The sequence below is a fragment of the Phaethon aethereus genome (assembly GCF_964289735.1).
Source record: "Phaethon aethereus genome assembly, chromosome: 8".
Lineage (NCBI taxonomy): Eukaryota > Metazoa > Chordata > Aves > Phaethontiformes > Phaethontidae > Phaethon > Phaethon aethereus.
The window spans coordinates 15,279,163-15,299,170 of record NC_138584.1 but is presented as its reverse complement, the minus strand read 5'-3'; the positions used below and the strand labels follow the sequence as shown (position 1 = coordinate 15,299,170).

General features: G+C 38.7%; 1 protein-coding gene across 2 annotated transcripts in view; it reads right to left on the bottom strand.

Annotated features, from left to right (window-relative positions):
- Nucleotides 1–20,008, bottom strand: part of DPYD (dihydropyrimidine dehydrogenase) — a gene marked incomplete at both ends in the record, with an annotated part of 369,496 nt that overhangs the window by 259,437 nt on the left and 90,051 nt on the right. For both annotated transcript variants that reach the window (XM_082002991.1, XM_082002992.1), the window contains one exon: nt 10,678–10,765. In XM_082002991.1, the coding sequence (XP_081859117.1) occupies nt 10,678–10,765 (88 nt within the window). The remainder of the gene's footprint in view (nt 1–10,677; nt 10,766–20,008) is intronic.

Genomic DNA, 20,008 nt, shown 5'->3' with positions numbered 1-20,008 from the left:
CACTTCCACCACCTCTTCCATATTCCAATCTTCAATAATCATCACTAACATGAAACTGTTTTTTATAATAAATATCTTTACCTCTCTGTCCCAGGACAGCTGAATCAGAACAGCCAGAAGATGTAGCATTCAAACAAAGTTAAGTACTTGGTCACAGCAGACCCTATGCAATGCCTGTGACTTACTGTCTGTCAAGTAGGCTAATGTACACAGAAGTGTTTATTCAAAGCGAATGCTATGCCACCCAGAGCACGAATCCAGTTATGAATAAAAAAAAGCAGTGTCAAAATCTGACAATATAACCAACAACGGGTAACAAGACTTTGGTTTTGGAGGCTCAAATTCACTAAAGGTGTATTAAAAGACGTGCATAAAATTCTTGAAGTTAAACCAGATGCTATTGACACAGCTAGAGATTCCCAAGACAATACCAGTGTTCAAGAAATGGATTTGTAGATGTAAATTGGACCTTTTGCTTACAGATGCTGGTCTACTGCACAGCCTGAGCCCCTGTCCATCACCTGGAAACACAAACAAGCTACCTGGGTGTACTTTCATAGGTTTTTCTTAGACACTGCTAAAATCTGTCAAAATTCTAATCCTGGCTGAACAGGCAATCCCTTTACAAAAGTGTTCTGGGAGAACTTTCAACTATTTTTCCTGCAGTGACTGGTAAGGCACTTTATCATCCCCAATCCTCATTTATTCCAATGTAAAGGAGTATTAGTTAAACGGAAGTTCTATGTATTAGCAAAATATTTTTGTTCTTCCAGATGAATGAGACTGTTTTGATGTGCCAGAGATTGTTAGAGCTGCTAAAAACAGCCAGTAAGACACTGTGAACTCAATTCAACAGCAAAACACAAAAGTCTAGTTATATTGGAGATGCCCCTGACACATAACCATGCAGACAGCAGAGGTGACACAGTCAATGCAGGAGACCCACATCTTTCTGAAGCAGCACTCAAGAGACCAGCCTAGATACCCTACAGCATCTTAACTGGCACTAGATGTCTGTTCCCCAAGCAATTGCATCTCTCCATTCCTTTTTTCCATTCTAAAGGAATAATTACAAACTAGTAGTGGGGTTTTTCTCACTAACTCAAAGACAAAATGGTTTTCAAAGAATTTTTGTTCTGTTTGATATTTCACTACATATGAGGGTTACGTTTTCCCTTCCTGTGTTGTCCAGGATTATTGGTTTTATTATCTTCAACTCTAGTTCAATGGAAGCAATTACAACAATGCGCATTTCCATTTAAGTAACTTCATTTAAGGATTTTCTACATTTTTAGGCTTTGTAATTAAAATCAATATACAAAGCTAGTTATTATGCCTAGAATGCAAAGCTGTTAAACTATTCCTTTATAAAATTAATTTTATTACGTATCTATAAAATATATTCGCACACTTGAGCTGTGCCACTACAGGTAGCATCAACACAGCTGGCACATTTTACTTGTTTTGCAAGCTCAAACCAAGCTTTAAGCACAGCTATGCCATAAAAAAACAGGGTATGTTAAAGTAGTAAGTGACTTCAAAGAGATGGGACCAGGGTCATTGTGGGTATAGGACTGAGTTCATGGCTTATTGAGGTGATATCTAGGGAAACCTGTCTCAGAACATCATGCCAGAGTTCAGTAAGGAGGAGGCTAGGACTGAAGTCCTAATGGGGTCAAGGCCAACTGCTGCCAAACTCTTAATTTGGGGGAAACATGATGGAGTATATGAAGGTGAGATCCTGATTTGAGAAGTTTTGAGATGTTGCTGTCATGATCATGAGTTGCTGCTGCTACCACTAGTAGCGGCAGCACCTGAGAAAAAGAGGAACCCTATCCTCTTCAAATGACAGTACCAAAAGATATATAGTACATGTTACTATGCTAAATATTAAGACATCATATAAACTGTATCAAAGAGTAAATATCTTCTAGTCTTAACACCTGAAATAAGTTTTAGTGATAAATTAAAAGACAGTCACACCTGAAGTCCAAAGTGTTCCCCTTATCTTTGGGAGCAGCAGGGCAAGTCTTCCGCACTGCTTCACTAGCGTGCCTAACTGTCCTAAAGTGGACGCGTCTAAAGACGAGAGGGAAGTACAGGTTCAGTGCTGACGTGGTTTCCCTCTCTGCCAACAGAAAGTCACCCTGTGTCAACTTTACCATTAGTAAATGTATAACATCCTTGCAGAAGAGCTGCAGATTCCTAACTCTCCTCTTCCAGAACACCAGGGTAAGCACTGTTCCCTTTGCCATTGATACTATCTACTACCAGTGAAAGGTAGTAAGCAAAGCAAGCCCATCTGCAACCCTCCTGATACCCCGAGCACAGCCCAGAATGCAGACTGGGCTGTGGGCAGGACTTGAGGAGCCCAACTCTGAATTGCTTCATCTCTTTGTCCTTCCATTCTATTTAATCATTTATCCTGCCCTTACTGTGTTGATTTATTATCTAACGTATCAAACATGATTAGAAAAATGTTTTCCAATACTTGACAAAAACTGGCAGGGAATAGTCTAGTAGACAGTATAGCCTAGTAAGTTACTCTAATTGGTGTTACACAAACTGTGTTACAAACCTGCAAACCATCATGTTGCTACAGTAATAGAAGAGAATTTATTGTATATGTACCATATCTTAAATGTTTAGTTACATGAATATTTCGTGCTTACATAAGTTATTTTTTTAGAGATGAAGACATGTATTAATGATCATTACACTTACCAGTGACATTAAAGGTAGACTATTCATAGAATATTCACATCTTATAAAAAAGTATTGATCGCTTTTATTTCACAAAACCAGGGTGTAGTAGGCTGCACACAAAATAGACATGAGATGCAGTCCTGGCAAGCTGGTAACTACACGCCACATGTTGTACGTGAGAAAAGATCAGAATTAAAGGGAGGCTGTCTTCATTAAAATGAAGTTTACTTTCAGGGCATGGAATGATGCAAGCTACGTTAACAATGTGGAGTAATTTTTTTAGATGCCAAAATAATAAGATGACTCAGTTGGCTAGTTTCTTACAGACGTCACAGAGGAAGCAAGTCTAAAACTAGCATGTTTCTGAATTTTTAAATGAGATAAATGTCTGCTCGTGCCTTTGTTCATAGAACCTTTTTTCCTGTGCACTTCCACAGAAATAAATTAATCTAACTGGATAGGATGTTTTGTGGTTTCCTATATCAAAATGTCAATAAATACTACATTGCTAACACAGGGAACAAAAACAAGCCTTAAACAGACATCAATAATCAGAGGAAACCAGGCAGAGAAGGATCTCCACATGTATCATTTGGAAGCATTATATAATTTGCATGCAAATGAGACTGTTTTTTACTTGGTAAAAAACCTATTAAAACACCTAGGATCAATACTGAGAGACCAGAAGAAATTGCATTTACTATCAGGAAATGCTTATAGCATCTTTTCTTTCAATTCAATTCAAGAGCTTTTAATATAAATTCATTATGCATTAGGGTGTTTTGATATTGCAGTTTTCTCAAAAACAATTAATAATATGCATTATTATGCTTTATGTAATAAAAATTAATACACTGACTTCATCAAGGTTTTGGGACAGAGTGAATATTTTAAAAGAAAAGAAGAAAAAAGTGATAATTTCCTTTTCGTCTGGGTTTAGTTTATAAAAGGGAGACATAGCAAAAAATATGGGAAAATATCACCTCCTTCTATCCTAGTTCATGTTGTGCGATGGCTTTAAAATTTACTCAAGATGTATTGGATTAAAATATTTTCACATACCGAAGAGCCACTATTTAAAGTATGTTATTATATAAGTAGCATTTTTCACATTGACACACACCAGTTCAAATATAACAAGAAACACCCCCAGTCTGTCAGCCCCCCCCAATATCTTCCGAAGAAGAACGAGCAAAACATAACAGCAACTTATCAAATCATACATATTCTATATTATAATGCTGATGATTTTTAATCAATCCAGAAATCTTTCACATCATTTGACTTGTGTCATCATAACAGGACTGTAATTTCACACAGTGTCACTATCTTTTTATGAAAAAGAACGGAAGAAATATCTTGTACTGTCATTTTGTCCTTTGTAGTCTAGAATGTGAGAGATTCCTTAATTGACATAGTGTCATCGCAAAAGTCTATTCTACATAATTATACTATGGCAACTGAAACCAGCTGTCAGCCATTCCATTACACTAAGTACAAACAGACATCTCAAGAAAAGTCACTGTTTCAAGTGCATCAATTTAACACCATTACTACTTTTTCTTTTAAATGATTTTTTGTATTTAGTGACCCGAAATATACAAAGATTAACAGTGAAAGCTGAATAAAACAGCACTTTCAAAAACCTGGGGCCTCAAAGTAGTACTTAAAGATTAATTGTCATGCGTATCTGTACATGATTACCACCAATCATCTAGCAGCTTTCCGACTTCCACAATCCTTCATTGTATTAACAGTACCCCACTTACAGTATTTTACATATGAACTGTGACTCATGATTTTCTACAGTCTTTGCAATGGCATATTAGATGTCCTTTGTTAATTTACTCAGAGTTCCTCTGGCACAGAAAAACCATCATTCTGTTTCTCTCACCTGTCATAATCCTATGTCTCTCACCACCCTTTCTCCCTTAAAATCTTTTCATCATTTCATTTTCTCTTAATGATCCCACAGTTTTTTGTCTCTTGCCTTCATCTACCCACTTTTCCTGCTTTCTCATTTCAAATAAATTACCACACTTTTTCCTTTGCTCCCTCAATCTCCCAAACTTCACATTCACCCTTGCCCCTTGGTATCCATCTCTATTCTCCAGTTTGTTCCCTCTCCCGTACCTCCCTTGAAAAACAAAAATTTGTCCCTTGAAAAAACCCCATACATTTCCTTTGGTTTCATTTAAACCTAAACATTCCTCTGAAATTCTAGAACTTACTGTTGTGTTCCACAACTTTGCACTGCTCCTGACATTCAGTTTCTCCCCCATTTCCCTGCCAGCATTCTGCACAGTCCAGGGACAACCTTTTATCCAGAGGGCAGCATGGCTTTGTTGGTCCTGGGGTTTGGGGTTTTGGTTTGGGGTTTTTTTGTTTTAAATGACGGCCACTAGAATGCTTACATCCACCTACAAAGTCTGTTAGAAAATGGTTGATGTGTCAGCTCAGACCAGTTTATCTTTATTATTAAGGGATATGGGAGAAGACGGTCTTTCTGAACAAGTAGAAAACTGTTGATCAATGTCAGGAATCATTGTAATATCGCAAGACTTGAGATAAAAACATGAGAGCTAGTAATAGAGGGCTGCAGCAACAAAGTGTGATTTTTGAATACTGATAACACAAAAAGATGCTTCTGCACCCCCGATTCTTCATTATAGACCCAGACTATAAAGGCTGAGTCACTCACTCCTTATGCCTGTGCCATGTAACACAACTTTATATCCCCATGCCTAAACCTCACCAACGCTTGTTTTTCACTGTGACTACTCAACCATAAAGGTGGCTGATAAGAAAAGCCTCCATGACGGTCTCACTGAACAGCAAAGGCAGAGCAAGTGAGCAGACGTTGCTTTGTAAGAGGCAGCTTCCTCCGGCACACACTTCTGCTTCACAGGAGGAAAGCTGGACAGGCTGCAAGTGTTCAGGCTGAGACTTGCTTCTGGGAAGCTGCAGGGATGTCTGTTGCAGTACGATATTTGATTGTGCCAGTCCTAAAGGATGGCGGGTGCTGGAGCTCCCTTCTACCAAGGCCTTCGTGCTTTGACGTATCAACATGGGGAAAGAAGGACATAAAATTCTAAAAATCACTCCTGGTACTTATTCAGGGGTGGAGGGTGAAGCTTTCTCCTGCAGCAGCTGAACACTTTTTCTTCTTAGTGTTTTTTCTTTTTAAAGAAAGAAATAACTAAGATGGCACTTGTGCATTATAAAACAAAGAATATACACTGCGCACTGTGAAAGCTGTATTTAAAGAGAGGACGGCTGGAAGTCAGAATACTTTTTTGCCATCTTCTGATGTTTAGAAACAAAAGTAGTAATGTGTGCATGGAGAATTTGAACTCTGGTCTCCGAGAGACACAATTACAAGTGATCTGTATGAACCGAGAAACACTGACTGGGAAGGCACAATAGAACAGATTGTACCTTTATAAAGTGGAGTTGTAATCCAGTTTGTATGGAAAAAGAGAATGGAAGTTGTGGCCTAAACTCTACGGAGTCACAGCAGCTAACACAATATAGTGTAAGTAACATCCTTTTCTCAAAGAGGCTCAAGGCTCATTCAGGCTGGCAATTCAATTACCCTCTCAACCCAGAAACAACCCCTCCCCTGTCCCTCTTCTACTCCCGAGCTCAGGTCTAATGGCAGAACAGCTACATTGTACATGGCCTGTAAATATCTAAAAAGCCTCAGGCTTCAGAGAACAAGAATCCCTGACCTTTTATGATTGCTATAGCAGTTTTCCAACAAAACAAACTATGTACAATACAGCTCTTAAATACCTGACAAAGTAATTCATTTTCAGTACGCTGCTGTCTAAATACTTTATATTAATAATGAATGACATTTAAATAAATATCTGCATGCAGTGCTGCTTGCTGCTTACTGCTTACACAGGGATGAGGACAAGGAATTTATTGAACTGAATCTCCTCTGAACAAGAAGGGTAACCTGCTGAAGGGAGTTTCTCAAGTGAGTGATGAAGAAAGATTCAGAAGCAGGAGAGGAACTTCAATAAGCCTAGAAAGTGTACCCCCATTTCCTGGATTTATTGACCTTGGATACCTCGATGTGCTATGTTTCACCTATCTATTTTGTCTAGAAGCTACCAGATATAAGATTTTGGATTTACAACAAAAGTTTCTTTACGAAGTGAAAACAGCAAAAAAGAAAACATTTTGAAAAGTATTTTCAACAACATGTAAAATATCCTTCTTGATCATGTGAAGTAAATACTTTTATGACAACAACACAAAAATATTCAGCAAGCAGATTGCTGAATGATATCTGAATTATTATTTCAATAAAAGTTTAGAAACATGCATAACAGTGAAAAATTATTTACTGGTTCCATTAAAAACTTTCAAAATTGTAAGTTAAAAGTTTTAGTGTGATTTTCAAAAGCACACAATTCTTGTTTTATGTCTACTCTAAAAGCGTATGGGGCAGGTACGCCAACCACCACAGGAGCAGAATGAAAGAGGGGGAAGGACGCTGCAGGAACAGCCACAGTAGTAGCTCTGCCAGGGTCATGACATCAGCTGAACCATTGCAACTTTCAGTACCCTCCTCTCAACTTCCACCTTGTATCTATTGCTTGCTTGGCAGAAAGAAAGAAGTTTCAGAGTGCAGTAGTGTAAAAATGGTAGTACATACCTATACCTAGGAAAAAATCCTATTAATAAAGGAAACCAGAATAATTTGCTGTTACTTTTTCTGAAGAACAGAATTTGTTATAATAGAAACATTTTCTAGCAAAGCCACCAGAAACTAATTCATCAAAAGGACAATACAGCATAGCAGACTGCAGCCATCAAGTCAAGGTTGGGTTCCCTCTACGCACTGTTTATCTCCCTTAGAAGTTGCTTGGTACATGAATTACAGGAGGCACAGCCATTGACATGGAGGCCACAAACACGTAGGACTTCCTAGCCTTGTTTCTCAGTCCATGACTTCAGGTATTTGCTGAGCATATCTGGTTGTGGCTTTTTCTCAATTCTAGTTTTTTGGGTTTGTTGTTTTGGTTTGGTTTTCTGTTTGTTTTTTCTGTATTTAAAGTCAGCATTACAGCTGTTGCAGAGAAATGCTTCCACAACAATCCTATATTAGATTTCTTCCAATAGGGTACGGAGAGAAAGCAAAGGGTAAGCCTATATGTAAACTTGGAACTGGATTTCACAGACGCAGCACTGATTTTAGGCATGCAATTTCCCATCTTAACATCTTGGGTAGCAGAAACCAGCTACCTGACTTTTTAAAGTTTTAAAATTTGCGTGTGAATGTTTCCTGCTATCTGTGCAATTATCAGGCATCAACACAAGGTAAAAGCAGTTACCAAAACCATTGTACATCTTTTATAAAAGCTAGTCTCAGAGTGGACACAGAAGCTACTGATAGACGTTGGGATAGCCTGAAGATGACTGGATATTGATTGTCCCGTACCTTCTAAAACTTACCTCCCATCTGTAGAATCATTAGTCGCAGTATGATTTATTTGTCTGTACAAGCCCAACTAGACTTATAACCTACTGGGGGTTGGAAGGGACCTTTAAAGGCCATCTAGTCCAACCCCCTGCAGTGAGCAGGAACAGCTTCAACTAGATCAGGTTGCTCGGAGCCCCATCCAACCTGACCTTGATATACCTTTGCCAAAATACAACTCTCAAAGCTCTGCAGTCACCCCACCTTGATTTTCTCTGTTCTGTAATGGATTCACAGAAATCAGAATGAATCCGCTGTTAAAATGACTAACCCTTTCTGCCAAGTCACAAAGTGGCATCATATTTCTGAGGCTATCGGAGCCTAAAAGACCCACCAAATTTCTCGTTCCAGGATGCTGCTGGTGTTAGTTCTTCTTCTGACATCTTCTGTTGTAGTCTTCAGTCCATCTTGCCTGGTTCCTTATCCCCAGCTTTTATGTTTTGATAATCAGGCCCTTTTTCTTTCCTCAGCAACACATCACCCTCTCCTACCCAAAGCAGTAGCATAACTAATCCTTAATAAGAAAATACCACCCTGGTAAAATACTTCCATAAAACTTGCTTTAGGCTTCCTAAACAAACCACAGCACAATAATGAGATGGAGACTAGCAGTTTCATTACTGCCTTGTACCTTCTCTGTTCAGTTTGCCTGCTTCACGATGCCTGGAAGAGGTAATACACAGCAATATGCCGCATACTATACTATGGTTGCAAACAGATGCCTACATTCACAAAAATAAATGCTGCACTGGCAGGGTAGAGGTTATCTAAGAAAACGGTCTATATGCAGATGCTGGGCATAATGCCAATTACTGTAAACCACATCAACACATAGATACATTATAATTGATACATGTATCTTAATATCTCCTCTTATCCTAATGTTTCTTGTTAAGGTGCAGAATTTACCAGTGTCTTCTCCGTACAACACACGGTGTAGTAAAAGCAACGTAGCTGTTAACTGGCACACGGCGGGGCCGCTGTTGCCCACTTCCCTCCAGCTTTACCTGCATCGGCCCTTTCAGCTGCATCTAACAGTGAGACACGTTAGAGTATAAAATGGAACCCGAAAGTCTCTGTAGCACCCCCAGTAGGTTATAAGCCTAGTTGGGCTTGTACAGACAAATAAATCATACTGCGACTAATGATTCTACAGATGGGAGGTAAATTTTAGAAGGTACGGGACAATCAATATCCAGTCATCTTCAGGCTATCCCAGACAGCCTAATTAATCTTGTCATATCTTTCCAGTCATGTTATTTATTTCTACTTCTGACTGTTAAAAGTCATCTGTAAACCACAAATTGGAATAATGTTTTTAAGATTTCATTATGATTATAGTCTAATAGCCCATTAAGAAAGGAAAAGGTACAGTACCTCCAAAGAGGGAGCTCAATTTATTCCTGTAGTATTTTATTAATAGTCTAAGTGACTGACAACATTTGCATTAACCAAAGCCTCTTACTACAAGCTACAAGAAAACATTCCTTGAGATGACTACCTTCATGCCAAATTTCTGCCTGTCGTGGTTTAGCCCCAGCCAGCAACTAAGCACCACACAGCCGCTCACTCACTCCCCCTCCCACAGTGGGACGGGGGAGAGAATTAGAAAAAAACCTCGTGGGTTGAGATAAACACAGTTTAATAGGACAGAAAGAGAGAAGGGAACAACAATGATAATACCAACAAAGGAATGTACAAGAACAAGTGATGCCCAATACAGCAATTGCTCACCACCCAGTGATCGACGGCCCGTCCCCGAGCAGCGATTTCCGCCCCCCGGCCAACTCCAGTTTATGTACTGGGCATGACGTCGGATGGTAGGGACTATCTCTTTGGCCAGCCTGGGTTAGCTGTCCCGGCTGTGTCCCCTCCCAGCTCCCCGTGCACCCCCAGCCTTCCTGCTGGCAGGCCAGCACGAGAAGCTGGACTGTCCTTGACTGCTCAGCAACAACCCAAAACATCAGCATGTTATCAACTTTTTCTCATCCCAAATCCAAAATACAGTCTCACACTAGCTTCTGTGAAGAAAACCAGCTCTATCCTGGCTGAAACCAGGACACTGCCCAAAGCAAATTTAAACTCTAATCACTTCTTAAAAAAAAACAAAACTTAAAAATCTTTAATGAAAGAAAAGGTTTGTAACTGTAATACCTCAGGTAGCAGCAAAGTTAAATAATTGCACTGTAATGCTCAGTATTTTGAATATCATTATACTTGAAAACCATTAAAATCAAAAACTTCATAGAAAAAGTGACATGAAGAAATAGATTTGCACTATACACTATCTGTGCAGGCACAAAACAGTAGCAAAAATAATTAAAAATTAGATTACTGTTGAACTTTAAAAAAAAAATAGTATTTACAACAGATGCTTTAAACTTTACAACGATAAAACATGAAATGCAATCTCACTAACAGAACTGCAAGTAACTGCTGTTATCTGCTTCCATGTACTACTGCAAGCCTGATTTTACCTTGTTTGCAATACTCGTGATAAATGACTTGATGTCCAGATTAGTTGGGCAACTCTTCTGACAGGGGGCATCTGCACACTTCAAGCATCTACAGGAATAAAAGAAAATGTGTCAAGGAGACTGTTATGGTTTAACCCCAGCCAGCAAGTAAGCACCACGCAGCCGCTCGCTCGCTCCCACATGGTGGGACGGGAGAGAATCAGAAGAGTCAAAGTGAGAAAACTCATGGGTTGAGATGAAGACAGTTTAATAGCGAAAGCAAAAGCCGCACATGCAAGCAAAGCAAAACAAGGAATTAATTCACTGCTTCCCATGGGCAGGCAGGGGTTCAGCCATCTCCAGGAAAGTAGGGCTCCTTCATGCTTAATAGTTTCTTGGGAAGACAGATGCCATCACTCCGAACATCCTCCCACCCCCTTCCTCCTTCTTCCCCCAGCTTTATATGCTGAGCATGATGCCATATGGTATGGAATACCCCTCTGGCCAGTTTGGGTCAGCTGTCCTGGCTGTGTCCCCTCCCAGCTTCCTGTGTACCCCCAGTCTGCTCACTGGCAGGCCAGCATGAAAAGCCAGACAGCCCTTGACTGCTCAGCAACAGCTGAAAACATCAGCACATTATCAACATTCTTCCATCCCAAATCCAAAATACAGTGTCATATTTGCTTCTATGAAGAAAATTAACTCTATGCTATCTGAAACCAGGACAGAGACATGGAATCCAAGTGCTGTATAGCTTAAGGTTTTCAAGTTAGCATGGTAGACAATAAGCCACAAAGGAATAATACAGAACATTTTCCAAAAATTTCTATTTGAAACCTCAAAGCACTACATGATCATCATTGGCTTCCATTCAACACTGATGGGTTATGTTCTGTTGACTCTGCTTTACAAAGGAAGGCAGTAGGGTACAGTTACAAACATGAGGAGCACCCACATCTAAGTATTAGGAAACAATGTCTAATTACATAGGAGTAATTTTTATCCAAGATTGCTAAACTTCTGACCATTTCATTTTTCTATTTGAAAAACATCTGTGCTGTGAATTTGAATTTATTAATGAAGTTCTGGAAGTGTCACTGTGGATTAAATTCTGGATGTTGGACAATTAGACATACAGAAGCAACAGTATTTCCACAGAGGAAGGAATTACTTTGTACTGATGGGCTAAAGAATAAGAATGGCTGATGAATTTTCAAGTCACTTTTCTATGAGTTTCCTGTGATATGTCTGTGACCTCTGAAAACAATTCAGTAGTCTTATGCATACTCCCAACTGAAATCCCTAGGACCCTCTTCTTTTCATCCCTAATGACAAAACCTAACTATATTAAAATATACTAAGTAGCAAAGATTTATTGTCTTTTCCTGCATAGCGATCCATGAGGATTGTACCAGTCTGGTTGCTTGTACAAGCCCCGTCTAAAGATTAAGCCCTCAGAGCAGTCTGTGCACCTTGCACTCAGCAAACCTAACATGAAAAGGTAAAAGTCAGCTGAAGTAAAATGGTTCTCTATTAAACACAAAAGTATTTGTACGTGCTTTTGGTTTTACATATCAATAATTATCATAGGTCAAATGCCCCACTACTAATTATCCCAGAATTCATTAAGTTATTCCAGATGCTCTTTCAGTATCGTTTTACTAACATACAGAATTTATGTAAATTGTGGTTTTAACATTCTGTGGAAAAGGAAATAAATTTGTTTTATACGTATTATCTGAGCACAACTACTCACATAAGTTCCACAAGCCCACCTTAACTATTGTTACTTAGTGACAGATAACAACACTGTGGAACTAGCTGGGACAGAATATTTTCAAACACACAAAAGCTGCAAGGGGCCTATGGACTACATGCACACAGAAGTGAAAAGCACATTAGAAGGAATGAAATGCCTGAAATACCTGAAGTGAAAAACTGGCCTGACTTGGTCAATTGCACACATTGGTTTTGGTTTTTTGTTGTGGGGTTTTGTTTTGTTTTTTTCAATTAGGGGTGGAATAAGAGAGAAGGCAAAGCTAGTTAAGTAAAAGATTAATTAGTCTTTCATCTTCCTACTCATTATCTAGCTGGCTATTGCAGACACCATGGCACCAGCAAAATTTGAAGGCACATGTGGTAGCGGCTGTTTGGATTTTCTCACAGAACTAGTCATGAAGAAAAGGTCCCAGAGGAAATATTTAAAGGAAAACAGGTCTCACAGGCTGCAAAAGCCAGGAAACCTGATAAAGCCAAAGCCAGGTTCAACACCAGGGTGGGTTACTAGTTCAACTAGTCAGGGTGTCAGAGGGCTCTGGCAGAAGAGCACCAGCAGGTTTAGCTGGGGCAGTTAAACACACATCTGCCCAGCACTACCCACTGACAGGCACATGTTCTAAATGCTTTAACAAGCAAAGGCAGGCCAGTGGGGACCTGCAACGGTTGATGTGGCCAGAGCACAGTCAAGAGGATGCTGGTAGCATTCTAAGCAGACTGAAAGACAGCAAAGTTTTAGTACTGGAAGCCAGAAAAAAAAGGAGATACACTACACAAAATACACCACAATGAGGGCTCGGATGATCATTTTGCCTGTATAGGCAGCAAGGCAGTAACAGAAGTGTAAAATCACGTTTAAAAAAGGCAACAATTCCATAATGACTTTTTGCTCTTCACTTTCCTGAACATGGTTTCCTTTAAAATACAACAGTCCTGTATCCAAGAACAAAAGAATTGCACTTAACATAAAATACATTTCTGTGGATTACATATAAAACAATCTCATGTCAAAACTGACTAGAACGGCACCTAGCAGGATAAGCAGCATACAGATCACTCGCTGTGGCTAGCAAGCATCTTTACCAAATTATTCCTTGATTTTTGAGCTGGTTCACAAATAACAGGTGTTGAAAATGTCAGCTATTGGGGGGGCGGGTAACGCAAACTCAAATGTGAGCTTTGGGGAGGAGGAGAGGGTGCCACGAATATGCCAGTCCAGACTTTCTCGTATAATAATACCATCTTCTGATTCTCTGAGCGCTCTGCAGACTAAAGTGCACCAGGCTGCCATTAATCCCACTTATCACTCTGACAGCTCAGTAATTACACTCCCGCTGTAGCTGGGTACTGTAAGGTACTGTAGTCCTAATAAAACATCAAGCACTGTGCAGAATGCGTGCTGGTGAGGTGTTTTATTAAACTTGGGGGGTTGATCATCAAGTGACATTAGTGTTGACCTATTTTTCTGTCTGACAATAAATTATCCTTTGACCATACCATAATAGATATTACAGAGTGCATTTACTGTACCAAGGAGCAAAGGTATTGCAGTCTGGTGAACCAGGCAAAAAGCATAAATAAAACAGTAGAATCACCCACCAGAAAGTTATTACATAAATTGCTGCAACTGATTGATCCTTTCAAAAATCACAGGCAAAATACTGTGCTTAAGGGAATACGATGACAATTACAATGAGCTTCAATTCCACATGCATGTCTCCATACGAAGAAACATTATTACACTTCTTTCCTTTTTCTTTAACTGTCCTCCCACCCTATGAAAATGCATCTTTCATTTTACAAGGTTATTCCATTACTATGGTTTTGGTTCAAAATAATGTGAACAACAAACTAGAAATTTAGATTGTTTCCCTAACTCACCTGCTACATCCTACCAAATTTAAATGAAGAGCTACCCACTTACAATTTAAAAAAATAAACAAAAACCCACAAACAACAAGAAAATAAACAGAAAACCATTAAAATGAAACAGCCATGTTTTTAAGTGGTCATAGTATTCTGGACTGCATAGAAATACAGACCATTAGACAAAGCCAGACCTATGCTAATCTCAGAGTATATATCTCAGCATTTCTTAGTAAAAATATAGGAAAAATCCTTTCAACTCTCAGAAAACACCCTATTATCAATTTTTCCCCTATTTGTTCATGGAACAGTATCTGCTTAAGAAACACGTAGCCTATGTTGAATCTTAAAAGATACCATATTCACTTTATATGCATATTGATTTCCATGTTACAGGCAACACCGTAGTCTTTGCACGACTAAATCCTAACTTGAGGAACTCAAAGAAAAATTTTATTTTTACATTTTGGAAGCACTTAGCTGTTGATTCAACTCAGTCTCATTGTGAAATGGTAAATTAAGTTAGATATAAAAGCCCTACAAATGCTATGCAAGTATAGCATATTTATATAAATATTTATGCAAATATTACCATTTGGCATTGCTTTATAGACATGCCTGTGACTATATAATGACAGAAATTCATGTTCCCCACACATACAAGCTCAAAATTTACATCTCTTACTGAACAGTGTTAAATTATACATATGTATCCCCAGTGAACTTAAAATCTTTAACTTCTTATTTTTAAATCTTGCAACACTGAAGTTATTTATTGTTTAGGATGAGCATGCTTGTAAATCTCTTTCAGGCACAAAATAATACATGCAAAGGATACTTATGCAGTAGCCCAACATTATCAGCTATCAGGTTTGTACCTATTAATTTTGTCAGTGCAAAATAAAACCATGCACGTACACACACAAACCCATTCAATCAACCTCTAACAGCACGGGTACTAATAAAAAAAAAAACCACACAAAAAAACCCCAAAACCACAAAACGGAGAGAGCAGCAGATTACAAACATCTGAACACAATAAAAGAAAAAGGCACTGCAAAAGTAGTGAAATTCTTTTCAATATAGTAAAAAAGAAAAATGGAATAGACAAATAAAAGTTGCAAATTTTTGGAACACATACCACCCGTTGGGAAAAAAGATGCAAAAAAACATGAGGTATGCGTATGCATAAAAAGGAAGAGAAAGCAAATGAGGAAAAGAAAGGATAAAAATAACAAATTTCTATACAAAACCTACCCCCAGGATAAAATTATACCAGAAACCAGTTCTCTATTCTTGTGTACAGAAGAGAAAAAGGAAGCCATAGCCAAAACTACTTTTCAATTAATAGTTTTCTTTGTTTAATTGTTCAAATATTACCCAATATTTTATTTTAAAGTTAAAATATCTGACTAGATAGCCTCATTTCTAGGTCTAGACCAGCTCTTGACACATTTTTGCTTCTAAACAAAGAAGGGCAATTTAGTAATATCGTTACATAAAATTGCAGTGAATGATTGTCTATCTAACTGGCACAAATATTACCTGAAGTGCAATCACATGTATGCTGAAAGGCTGGGGGTGAAACAGATAATCTGGAGTAATATTCCACAATGGATCATTGCTGATAATCTAATATATTTTCATATATCACAAAACAGTCCAAATAACCTTTATCATGCTTACTGTTGGCAAATGTTTAGAAGCAGATTAAATCCTAATCCATTTATGTGGGTTTCTACAGGACACAAACATTCGTTTTGAAAAAAAGGCTTCCAGCTCTACTATTCATAGAAGTTTATAAAACTCTATCCCCTACTCAGAGAAATAGCCTAGACACCCACATTAACAGTTTTACACAGGTCTCATAACAATGTTCTTATACACTTAAAAAAACCACAAATACACAAAACTAATACTCAAACAAAAATCCTAATGCCCTTTTGTATTCCTGTTCATTACAGTTCACCAGGAATAGAAGAGGATAAAAAGATTATAAAGCAATGAGGAGATTTTGTTGCCAGGTTTAAACACAAAAACACAATAACGGTTGATATAAGGGTTGAGTACCAAAGACAAACAATACCTAGAGGAATATTTTTTTTCATTCAAAGTCAAGAAGGAGAAAAATAGACTCTCACATGCAAGGCTCGGAACTCGGTTGAGTATGTGCAACATAACAATGAAGACAAAATAATCTTAAATTAGAATCAACTATGAACACATAGTTTTGGACCATAGGAGAAACAGATATAATGCCCAAGAAACACCTCTGAACACAAAGGGCATCAGAAACTGTATAAAAGGCAGTGAACACAGACTATACAAGCAAGCAGGTATCACTGTGCTGGATATGTAATACTGGAAAGATAAATGCCCAGCCTGTAGGCAATGCACAGGACCCATAAGAAACAAAACAATCAGTGTCACGTAAATTGGCAATACTAGTTCATATCTGAAGAATGAAGGAAAGACTCCTACATCATCACTGTTGCCTCTTCAATCACATAGGTGTCCTGTGAGCCTTCTGCAGACCCACAGAAAATGGGACGACTCCTCTGTCAATAAGTTGACCAGAGGAAGCAAATTTTAAATAGAGGCACTCTACAGGATTAGAGACAGATATGACATTGCAGCTGGCAACTATAGAAGGTGTAAGGGAGGTGTTTTTACTGAAAGGAAGAAATGCTTAGATTTGAAAGTTAGTCTTTAGACACAAAAACCTCCTACCCTAGTGCAGAATAATGGCACTTACAAAGTTATTTTCGGACACTTAAGAGGTAGTGAATCGTATGACATAGACTCCAAATCATTCCATTCATCAATGACTCATCTTTCTCTTTTATTCTTTGGCTCTCTACACGACCATAATTCTTTTCTCATCTACTTCTGAATCCTCTTGAGTGCAGGAACTCTCCTCTCTGCATCTGCTTGGCTGTCTTCCTGTTTTCTGTAGTCTTTTTTCCCCATTCTTTTGAAACTTCCCCACTTCTCTGGCCTATAACTTGCCATTCTTCAGCATAATTCCATTTTAATCGATAATGTTCATAACATAAAAAAAAAAGGTGACACAATGTCTGCCAGCAGGTATTTACAACAGTGGCATAGGAGAGTGTGCACCAGTCACTTTCCAATTTATCTTCTGAGTTTTTGCCACCCACCACCCAGCCCTTCAGAACCTCCATTTCTGGTAGGTTCCTGCACCAAAACTGTCCTTGCCTAGCAACATCTCTTCTGCATACTCAGGACCATGTTATCTCAGTCTGTGAGCAGACACGTGCAAATAGAGGCTACCAGAAGGAAAGTAGATTGGTGGGATTTCCTCTTAAACCCTTGCTGAATGGTGGGAACACAGTCAGCTCAGAGGTAGTGCTCTGAGCATGGCCTCATGGTGAGACGCCTGCTCCGAGTCGGTTCATGGGAAATTATATTCTGCCTGCTCTTAAATTCCTCCTGTCATTTTATTGTGACACAGAATTTTTCTCTTACCATATTGCAATATAGTCTCAAAGACTACTGCCATTCACCCACTTCATTTTATATACCTTGTATGTGATTACTTTAACCATGCTTCCCCAATTTATAATGCTACAGAGTAAAGCTACTATATAGAGTTGACTAAAAGTAGAGAAAGTAGTGCAGCTTACAGAATATTGTAGCACAAAGCATGTATAGCAGCACATGCCAAATCAGAAAAACCACAGCATCCTTTTGACAGATCAGAAATCAAAACTTTTTTTTTTAATACACAATGTAAATCATTTCAACCATCTTATACTTTCTCATAGACTCAATCTGTGAACAAGCAAATCAAGTAAATGGTTCACATTTCTATTAGTAACTATGTTATATGCAGCTCATACCAAATCAATATTACTACAAAAAATATATTTATTTTAACCAGTACTAGAATCTGTATGGAATAACTTTCACTAGCTCCTTCAGTCCCACACATACTACCTCTTCTTTGGAGTTTTACTAGGGCAATTTATTTACAGCATCTTTAAGTCTATGCTTTGTTTTTTATAGTCCATTTGTTATATATTTCTCTACAACATCCAGAGTTCTTTGACTCCAAAAACAAAGTTGTTATGATGATGTCTCACACAAAATTATTGCCATGGTGCAGGAATATAATGCGCTAAGATTGTATAAAGGCATGAAGTCCAGTGAGTGTCAAGACCTATTTGTTCTTCCTCCTCAGTGGTAGATCTTAAATGGAGTATGTCAACCATACAGTTCCTGACAAGTATGTGCAGACTCATGTACCACACATCTCTCTTACATCAAACCCATCTACACACTTTTACCTGCAGCAATTATTCCACCTCAGCCTCTGTAACTTCAGACACAAAATGAACCTCTGATTCTTCATTTGAATGTTATTCTTTTCCATTTCTTGCATTCATTTCTAAGTGACAAAGGTTTCTTTCCAGTTCATCAGCATACTATGTTTTGGAGAGGGCTATTAATAATCTTCTCTTTCTGCTCCATCCAGGAACATGGTACACCAAATGCAGCTTCAGTTCTCGTTTTTGACACTCCTGGTGTCACTAGGTTTACATCAGGTAACGTAGCCAGAGATGAAGTCAGACTTTAGCTCTAGATAATATGCAGATAGAAGCTATGAGTCCCAGCAAGATCAACCTGTTTTCCACCAACAGGAATTTGAGGTTATTCTCAAGCAGCAGTTAGCAGTTTGGGTGCTGTCTGTCACAGAAAACTATGATGGGAAACAGTTCCTGATGTGCTCCAGAGACTCCTGGTCTTCTCATCTTTTCAGTTATTTGTCATCCTTCATATTGTGGCACCTCCCTAATGAACTGTAGCTGGTCCCTTTATTGATATTCTGCCCCAGACTAGGGCAGTATTACTGTACCTCTTCAAACAGGTTGTATTAAATAGCTACATTTTTGCAATTCCTATGAACAACAAGCTAGATATCGGTTTCAATTAGCTTTAAAAATTCAATACATTGATTTGTCCACTGACTTTAAAAGCTGGCAGGTCATCTTGGGATTTGGGTTTGATTTAAAAAAAAAAAGTCTTACTTTTGCATATCTCTCTCTCACCTTTTTGAAAATCTCCTCTATGAGGAGTTTTTCAGACAGTTTATGGCTGACTCAGCTAGGATTAAGAAGTTTAAAACAATCCTATGAGAGCTCTGTACAAAACTACAGAGTTCACATAGTGTTATGTAATACGCTGAATGTTACCAGATGTGTTTAAGCTGAAAAGTCAACAAATATGCTTGAATTTCTATTTTGAAATATTGTATTAGAATTCAAGCTTAGGTAAACTTAGGTTAAGCTGGAGGATGGAGCCAGTCACTTTTCAGTAGTGCCCAGTGACAGGACAAGGGGCAACGCGCACAAACTGCAGCACAGGAGGTTCCACCTCAACATGAGGAAAAACTTCTTTACCGTGAGGGTGACGGAGCACTGGAACAGGCTGCCCAGAGAGGTTGTGAAGTCTCCTTCTCTGGAGACCTTCAAAACCCGACTGGACGCGTTCTTGTGCAACCTGCTCTAGGTGATCCTGCCTTGGCAGGGGGGTTGAACCAGATGATCTTTAGAGGTCCCTTCCAACCCCTACCATTCTGCGATTCTGTACTGCAATCGGACCTCACACCTTGTACCTATTCCATGGCCTGATTGCTCCCAACAAGTGCTTGGCTAAGAAGTTACCATCGCTTTCTGAAAAATTATTT